We start from the raw sequence: 9,732 nt of genomic DNA on the forward strand, positions 1-9,732 counted from the left end.
ACCCTGGACCGTTAGAAAGGATTCTCAGCATTTTTCCTGCTTTCCTTCAAGGCATAAAAGCCAAAAACCGTTAGAATTGTGTCTTCTATTTCATTCTAGAATTTATATGAAAAAGCTTACAAATAGAGGATTATGTAATTCTGATGGATAGTGAATAATACAAGCAATTTTCCCTTCCTTTTCCTTACTCTTCTGGAGGTCCCTAAAACCTCGAATTCTAGGCTAAGTGCAGGGTCACAACAACAATACTTTCAATTTTCGTTTATTGTTAATTTTTAATTAGAGAGGCAACATTGTTAACAACAAAATGAGATAGAAGTGTTTCATTTTCTACTACTAATTTCTCATATATTTTACTTAATTATTTTTGTTATTTACAGCGTGATTATTATTTTCATACGTTCCCATTTTTTCTTCGTAACTTTGTTTTGTTACAAGGTAGAGAAGAGGCACAGAAAAATTGAACATGTAGGCTCAAACTTCTGCCATTAGAAACGTCATAATAAGTAATATAATTCCATCCAAAACATTTGTCCAAATCATTGCAAATAATCAATTTGACACATCAGTACTTCATAAACCAAACATAACATATAACAATGCAGGTAATATAATTAACTTAGTCCCTGATTTCATCTTAATATTTTAATGTCTTCTAAGGGCCAAAGCAGACATAACAATCAGCAACACAAAGATAACCACGGAAACGAACGATGACACCACTGCTCCACTGGTTTGCGCGCAAAAATCTCCAAATTGGTTGCATATGGCAAGCCAGTTCGAGTCTTGGTTCCCGTTGTGTGCCAAGTAAACGATGGCAGCAGCTGAAGCACCACTAGCAGTGGCCAAAGTCAGAAACACCTGCAATTCATAAGCAAACAAATCAATCAAATTTTGATTCTAATTAATTGTATGAGAATGTTTAAACATACACTAGCTAAAAGGATTGTGCTGGATAATAATTATACTTTATCTCCTTTAAGGCACCCTCTTTCACTTTAGATAAATTAAATTCAGTTTTTGTATAAACATAATATTTACTGGTTTGATAATAAAAAAGTTTAACGTGAATTAAAATGAGAGTATAACTTTTATCGTAAATATTAATTGTTAGTTTGTTAACTTTTATTAGGGAAAGGATTTAAATTCATGATCTTTCCCTTCAATCATCAAATCAACTTCCATAAAGCTTAACTTTTATACATTGTTAGTGCATATAAAAAAATACTTATCAACTAATCAAAAATTAAAATTAATTTCTATGATAATTATTATAAAAATTAATTAGACATTTTGTGATTGGATGAGGGTATGTACATATACGTTGAGTGGCTTATCTAAAACAAAAACTCTTAAAATATTAACAAAGTTGTTTTAATATTATTTTGAGATTATGATTAATTGTATCCATAAATACTGTAATACACAAGAATTGATTACTATAAGTAGTAAAATTTCCTTTATGGTTCTCAAAATCATAAATAGTTACAAATGATAAGGTTTAGGGATGGATCAAAATTACTGTGTCTAAGATGATGAGGAAAAGCCTTGGTCCAACTGCATGGGGGCGTATGATGGCTACTATAGAGAAAGGTAGTGACAGCACAAGATAGCCAGCCACAAGTGCCATTGTAATAACAAAAAACCTGCATTATGGTAAGCATTAATTGCATTTCTTGTGAATATAAATACAAAAATGTATACTATATGAAAAGGCATATATATGTAGAAAATAAAGTTTTTTAAGTCGCATACTGAAAAGTAGTGAAGCTATCATAACTTGCTTCAAACTGAAAGAACTGAGTAAAGAAAGGGAGTGTTTGATCACTGGTTCCCATTGTGGCAGCAGCACCAAGAGCAGCTGCTATGGCACCTAACCTTAGAATAAAGTCCATTATTGCTACCCCTTTCTTCCACCCTCCAGACCTTGAGGGTGCAGCTAAAACTACTTTTTCTTTAGCAACATTGCTTGATTCTGGGACATCAATGGTGGTTGACATTTTTTGGCTTTGAAATTTGAGAGAAGCTTGTGTTCTAGAATTGTATACTTGTTTGTGACTGAAATTGGAATTGTAAGACTCGGTGATGCAAATGGCTTGATGGTAGTGGCTTATATATAGAGAGAGAATGCTTAACGTTTGGACATAGCCATACAAGTGAAGGCTAGGTAGGGGAGTCGTTATGAAAACCATTTCCACTACTTCATAATTAAGTGGAGATAGGTTTGGGAGAAATAATATTATTTAATTGTTTTTCTTAGTTGTTTAATTTGCTTTTTGATTAAAGTGAATAATGGTTGTAAAGAGTTGGAGGGACTGATCATATGGATTTGTTAAATCAACTTTACATGAGGTCAATTAAGCAGTGGACTTTTGTTCTCTTATCATCAAAGTATTGATGTTTTAAACGCGACAAATTAAGATAAAAAACTTACTAGTATGAAACAAGACAGTACGTTACCAAAACATATATATAATTAAGTTCAGAATACAAGTCGTTGCTTATAATTAATCAGCCAACCAATCCACATAGCCTCTTTAATTTGCTGGTGCAATATTGGAATAGATAAAAAAGAAATGCTCATGAGCTTGGTTGATCCCTGCAAGTGTAGTTTTGTCACTGGGAGACAAATCATGCACTCACAACATTGTTTTGGCTCAAGAAGATACTATGCATAACGTGAGCCATCATGTAGCAAGACATCTTAGTCATTTATCAGGTTTTGTGCTCACTTCTGATCTAGGGAAGTATTTAGGGGTACCTTTACTGCATGGCAGGAAGAAAATTAGTCATTATAAGTACCTGTTGGATAAGACTCAACAAAAGAGTAAGTGTTTAGAGGGTTGATTTGGGTAGAGTTACGTTAGGAAAGTTTGTGATTGTTGTGTTACCTACTTACACTATGCAAACAACCCTGCTTCCGGTGTATGTTTGTGATAAGCTGGATCGTATGAACAGGGATTTTATTTGAGGATCCTCTGATGGCCAAAGGAAGATGCACTCTGTGGCTTGGAGTAAATTCTGTAAACCCAAGCTTAGAGGTGGTATGGGGTTTAGGTACCTTCGTTTGTTCAACAAATCCCTAATAATGAAACTAGGTTGGGGTCTCATCTCCAGCCCTAACTCGCTTGGGGTTAAAGTTTTCCGGGACAATTATGGTCGCAACCAGGGATTTATTCTTGATGTTAAAAAGACCTCCAACTGCTATGATGTTTGGAAAGGCATTCAAGGTGTTTGGAATAATGTTCTAAAGGGTGGCTGGTGGATTCTTCGAAATGGTAGAACTATCTTGTTTTGGAAGCACCACTGGTTGAAATCTGGTATGGTCCTCCTATTAACCTGTCCTTCTCCCCCACCTTTGAGTATGTTGAACTTTACAGCGAATATAATGGTTGATAACAGTGGAAATTGGAAGATGAAACATGGTTATGGAAGGTTCTTCGGGAAGGTTTGGTTACTAATCTTTATAGATGGGAGAGAAACATGGTGCATTCTCCTATCTATCCCTTGTGTGCTCATCATTCAGAATCTGAACTTCATATTCTGAGGGACTACTCTCAAGTCCAGCAGCTCTGGAGGAGTTATGGTATCCATCAGTTATCCCAAACTTTTTCACTATAGATTGAAGCCAATATTTCAGTGGATGATTTTCATATATATGATGCTCCATGGCTGAAAGTCTTTGCTGAATGTATATATCGCATTTGGATACAAAGGAATGATGTGTTTTTTCGGCCTGATAGTTTCTTTGATGTTAAGCAGTTAGCCATTAGAGAGATTGTTATCTCTTTTAAGGCTAATAAACTCTTGTTTTAGGATCGCGGCTAATTGTTATTCAATGACAACCCCCATTGTCTCCTTGGCTAAAATGGAATGTTGATGGATCAGTTCTTCTCAATGGTAGTAGTGCATCTTGTGCAGGTGTATTGAGAAACGGGATAGGTGGCTGGGTTTCTTGCTTCATGCATGCGTAATATTGGATCAACCGATGTACCAGCTGTTGAATTATGGGGAGTTCTATCGACCTTAGTTATCTCTTTGGGAGAAGAGATATACTAGAGTTATTGTTGAATGTGATTCCAAGCTTGTGGTGGATTTGATTTCCAAGCCCTGTTCAAGTATCCACCTTTACAAAGTTGTTGCTGAAGTCAAAAATCAAGAACACAATTGAATTTTTGGAGGCGTGGTAGTCACCGACCTAAAAGGTTTATCCACGGTGTCCCACACAAAACTCTCAAGATACAACAGAAACACAGAGCTAAGGTTACAGAACTCATAAAGAAAAAATAATTGACCCAAGAGTAAAGAGGAAGAAAGCTTAATAGAAGCAAAAGGAATCAATTGACCCCATGTCCTTTTAAAATCATGTTTCAAAATTCAACAAACTTTTTTTTATCACCAATTATGAGCCTATAATTGTCATTGTCTCCCTCTCGATTCCCACTTTCATTGACATAAATAGGAAATTTAAATTTTAAATTTCAAATTTAAATGTCATAACTTTCCTTGTCCAGTTAATTAAATATTTTTTTAAGAAAATTCTTTTGAAATAAATATTAAAATCACAACAATCCCCCACATATTTCAAAAGAATAAATTACATTTAATAAATTAAAGAAAATTCCTGGGTCAACATGAGGTGTAATGCATCGGACCTACTATAGCAAGCTATATGAACCAAACCTAGACTGATAGGACTTAACACACAGTGTAGTTGGTGTAACAAGTTATATGAACCAAAAACACTTGGTGTGTGATACTGGTCTACCAATCACAAGACACTCCCACAGTCTTTGTTATCATTATTGTGTTGTGCTACTAGGTCATGCACGTACTTGGTATTCATGAGTGCTCTAGAGGTCTCGTCAAGATCTCACGCATGCGACCCAACTTGACACTCATATAGGTGATTTCATCAAGTGCATGTTGCAAATCATACACCACCCATAAGGGATATGAAAATCATTAAAAACTTTATAAAATGTAAAGTTTTCTCAAACATGTGAAAGTTTATCCTCTCATTAATGCAGCTCTAACACTTTCTCACACCATAGGAAGGGACTAAAAGAAAATTGATAAAAATCAATTTGAGTGTTATCAGAACTGGCAAGTGACTTGTTTTTATCCATATGAACCTTCTTCATGGGATCTCCAATCACAAAAGTTGGGTTACCATCACTTATTTGTTTTCAAGTAGCTTAAATCTCATTCCCTCAATGTTTCTAATATCATATTCCTCCCTAAGGGTTTTGTCAAAGGATCTGCTAAGTTTCCTTCTGACATCACATAATCTATGCACATTATTCCCTCTTTTAGCAGCTGTTTAACCACATTATGTCTCAGTTGTATATGTCTATTTTTCCTATTGAATGTTTTAATCTTAGTCACAGTTATCGCTGACTGGGAATCACAATGCATAGATATTGATGGGGTCGGTTTCATTCCCAAAGGAATGTTAATTAAGAAGTTTTTCAACCACTCAGGCTCACTACCAGCCATTTCTAAAGCAACAAACTTTGACTCCATTATTGATCTAGCAATAATAGTTTGTCTAGGTGATCTTCAAGCTACCGCACCACCACCAAGAGTAAACACATAACCACTAGTGAATTTTGTCTCATCTGAATCAGAGATCCAGTTAGCATCGTTATACCCTTCAAGTACGGTGGAAAATCCCCTATATTAAATAACATAATCCATGGTACCTCTCAGATATCTAATGAGTCTAACAAGTGCATCCCAATGGTCCTGATTAGGACTATGGGTATATCTACACAATCTGCCTACTGCATATGCAATATCAGGTCTAGAAAAGTTCATCAAATGCAGTAAGCTCCCAATGATTTAGGCATATTGAGTTTGAGGAATTGGTTCTTCTCTATTTTTCTTTAATTGAGAGTTAGCATCATAAGGGGTACTCACTGACTTAAAGTCATAATATTATACTTCCTAAGAAGTTTCTCAACATAATGCTATTAGGATAGTAATATACTATATGCCTTCCTTATATATTTAACTTCCAAAATAATACTTGCTTCACCCATGTCTTTCATATCAAATTTAGATGCTAAGAAAGATTTAGTTTTAAAAACTATATCATTGCATGTATCGAAAATAAGCATGTTATCCACATACAAGCATATAATTAGACATGGCAATGGGGCGGGCAGGGACGGGTATTGTCTCCTCAGTCCCCGACCCCGACTTTTAAACATGTCCCCATATCCGTACCCGATATCCGACGAGTTTAAAATTATTATCTCATTCCCATACCGGTCGAGTATCGGATATCCCCGACCCCGACCCCGACCCGTACCCGATTCAAATTAAAAAAATATTTTTTAAAAAAATATTAAAAATTTGATTTTAGAAAAAAAATTAATTGTTAAATATTTATTTTCAAATACTTATATATCATTAAATTTATTATAGCGTATGTGTCTACAAAATTCGTTAAGAAATGAATATTAAATTATGAAAAAATTCTAAAATAAAATTAATTAGTAATAAATAAAATTAAGGCTAACACATTTGTCTAGCGTGATTTTATAATTCTTTAAGGTAAATAAAATACGTCAAATATGAAACAACATAATTCAAATGCTCATTAGTTCAAATTACACCAAATTAGAAATAACTAGAAAATGAAAACAATGTCCATCATCAAAATAACCACTAACTTCACCAAATATGTCATCGACATTTCTTCTTCAACGCTTAACCTGGTATTTATAAAATCAAACATCATATTTTAGATGTTTCAAATCTTAAAATCATACATCGCATTAGTAAATAAGTATAGTTATTACTTTACCGATCAACAATAGTGTCTACTAATCTTGCAAGCATTGAGTGATGCTACTGACCAAAGATCCATCTATATTTTAAAAAATTTGAAAATTTAGATATGTATAATGATATCAAAAAAAATTTAGAACAACTAAAAGTGAATATACCTTCATCATCGGATTCAATCTCATCAGTAAAAGTTGATTCTTCAATTAATCTAGAGCCTATAAATAATAATTATAAAATAATAAATAACAAGTTATAAGTTTTAAAAATATAAACAATTCATAAAGTATCACATAAGCATTCAAAATTTTACCAGCATTCTCTGAATTCCATAACCAACTTTTAGAACACATCAAAGCTTCTAAAGTAGTATAATGAAGTCGGCTACGATGAGGAGTTAATATCTGACCTCCAATACTAAATGTCATTTCAGAAGCTACAGTGGAGATCGGAATAGCTAACACATCCCTTGCAATTGCTTGTAGTGTTGGATACTTTAGCTCATTCAATTTCCACCACATTAAGATATCAAAATCTGAACTTCTTGGTAAAATTTCCTCCTCTAAGTAATGATCTAACTCCATTTTCATAGTTGAGGTTCTTTCCCTTTTCTTTCTTTCAATGTATCTATCATAATCACACAATTTACTCTTTCCATCACTAACCACATCTGGTGATTCAAAAGAACTAGTAGAATCTTGATGCTTTTTGGCTTGATATTCCGAAACCAAATCATAACACAAGTTTCGGATCCTATTAACTTGTAAAAAATAATCCATGGGGTAAATTGATTCAAAGTAAAACTCAAGCAACTCCATTTTGTATCTTGGATCTAAAACAATAGCAACTCCCATGATCACATGAATAACACTCCAATAAGAATCAAATTTTTGTAACATCTTTTCTGCCATTTTTTTAATCACTTCATTAGGGGAATAGACCCATTCAAATAAAGTCATCTTGATCTCACAAATTTGAGAAAAATAAATGTTGACAGTTGGATATTTTGTACCAGAAATCATTTCTATAATATCATTAAATATGACCAACCTCTTACACACTTCCTTTGCAAATTCCCATTAGGAATCACTTGGAAAACAAGAGTATTGAGTTTCACGCTGCTTTAATCGGGAAAACACGTCCTTATATGATATTGCAACATCAAGCATCTTGTAAGTTGAATTCCATCTAGTTGGACAATCTAAACTCAACTTTTTGGTGCAAGGGATTCGCAATTGTTTAGCAGTTTCTTGAAATTTTTCCAGCCTTTTAGGTATTGCAATCCAATATGCTACACTATCTCGAATTTTTTCCACTCCATCCTTCACAACTCCTAAACCATCTTTTACTATCAAATTTAAGATATGTGCACAACAACGCATGTGAAGACACACTCCTTCCTTAATTAAAGTGCCTAATTGCAACTTATCCTTAATTTTTTTTAATCATGCAATCATTTGTACTACAATTATCCAAAGTGATAGTGGACAATTTTGTAACAATGTTCCAATCCAGCAAACACTCAACTAGTGCATTGCAAAGTTTTTCACTTGTGTGAGGTGAAAGAACATAAATGAACCTAGCATATAATATAACAATAAATAACTTAATCACACTATCACAGAAAAAGATCTAACACAATATATCAACATAAAAAAAATATCTAAAAAATATCCAACACAATATATTGGGAAGCTATAAAATTAAGGATGTTGCTAGTACCTCAAAATGCGACTTTGCAAAGTCCATGAGCTATCAATGTAATGAGCTGTGACAGCCATATACCTTTTCTTTTGGTTGCTTGCAGTCCACATATCCAATGTAATTGCCACCCTTCCTTCATTTGTATCCAACAGCTTCACAACAATTGATTTTTCAAAGTCATAAACATTAAATATCTCTTTCTTTATAGTGTTTCGTGAAGGACATTGAAATTGTGGTTGGAGTGTAGCTAAAAATCTTATAAACCCAATATGATTCACTATTGAAAGTGGATATTCATGCATGATAATAGCACATGCAAGCTCATTCTTGCATTTTCTTCATTATAACCTCCAGTAGTCAATTCTTGTCTACCTTGTGTAACCTTAGGAATAAGAAATGTTTGTACCTTCCCTTTGTCATGTAACCTTTTCTGAATGCATTTCTCCATATGGTCATGCAAATGGTTTGTTCCATTCCTTGATGCTCCCCCGAGAAACTTTTTGCAGTATTTACATTGGGCCTTGTCTTGCCCATCAACAGTTTTAATCTTATCAAAAAGCTTCCGCACAATACTTTTGAGCCTTCCTCCTCCAGTTTTTGTTGATGATACACCATGGTCATCCACCTCCATGCTAGGTGGTTGTTGCATATGTTCATTATTAGGATCTTTAGCTGTACCGGTAGAACTTTCTACTGGAGTTGGTTGGTGTGAAGACAACGGAATATGATGGTCTGAAACTGTGGAGTTAGTTGGTGTGAACTAGGTTCCTAATTTTGCATATTTTCTGCCATGGACTTCAACTAGTGCAGAGAATAAAAAATATTTAAATAAAAATCAGTTGGACAACATAGCTGGAGAAGTATTATTTTTTTCAGGAGAATGCATACTAGTTTGACAACATAATTGTTGTGAGAATTGTTGTCTGGTTTGCATTATACAGGAAATTAATGTTCTTTCATATTATTGACTATAAATATAGACAGACAATAATATGCAACATGTTCAATGCAACTTTTAAAATTATATTTTATCCACCAATTAGTCGATCAATATCTAAAAAAGAAACCATAATGATGCAACCCAAAAGCAAACTCCTTGAATAATACCAACTACAAAAGAACACAATGTTGCTTAATGATTGACACACATATGCAAAAAGTTTCATTTTTGATAGAATATATAAATACAGGATATACAAATGTAGCTAGTTTTCAGTACAACTAAACACACTA

General features: G+C 33.8%; 1 protein-coding gene across 1 annotated transcript; it reads right to left on the bottom strand.

The window, feature by feature from the left end:
* Window positions 1-460: 460 nt before the first annotated feature.
* On the bottom strand, window positions 461-2,083 carry LOC100775765 (casparian strip membrane protein 3-like). The gene is made up of 3 exons (XM_003519085.5): window positions 1,756-2,083; window positions 1,523-1,646; window positions 461-861 (listed from the first exon to the last, which is right to left on the bottom strand). Exons 1-3 carry the CDS (start codon window positions 1,998-2,000, stop codon window positions 646-648), a joined length of 585 nt encoding a protein of 194 aa, XP_003519133.1. The 5' UTR covers window positions 2,001-2,083; the 3' UTR covers window positions 461-645.
* Window positions 2,084-9,732: the final 7,649 nt, after the last annotated feature.

Source organism: Glycine max, chromosome 2 (genome assembly GCF_000004515.6).
Source record: "Glycine max cultivar Williams 82 chromosome 2, Glycine_max_v4.0, whole genome shotgun sequence".
Classification (NCBI taxonomy): Eukaryota; Viridiplantae; Streptophyta; class Magnoliopsida; order Fabales; family Fabaceae; genus Glycine; species Glycine max.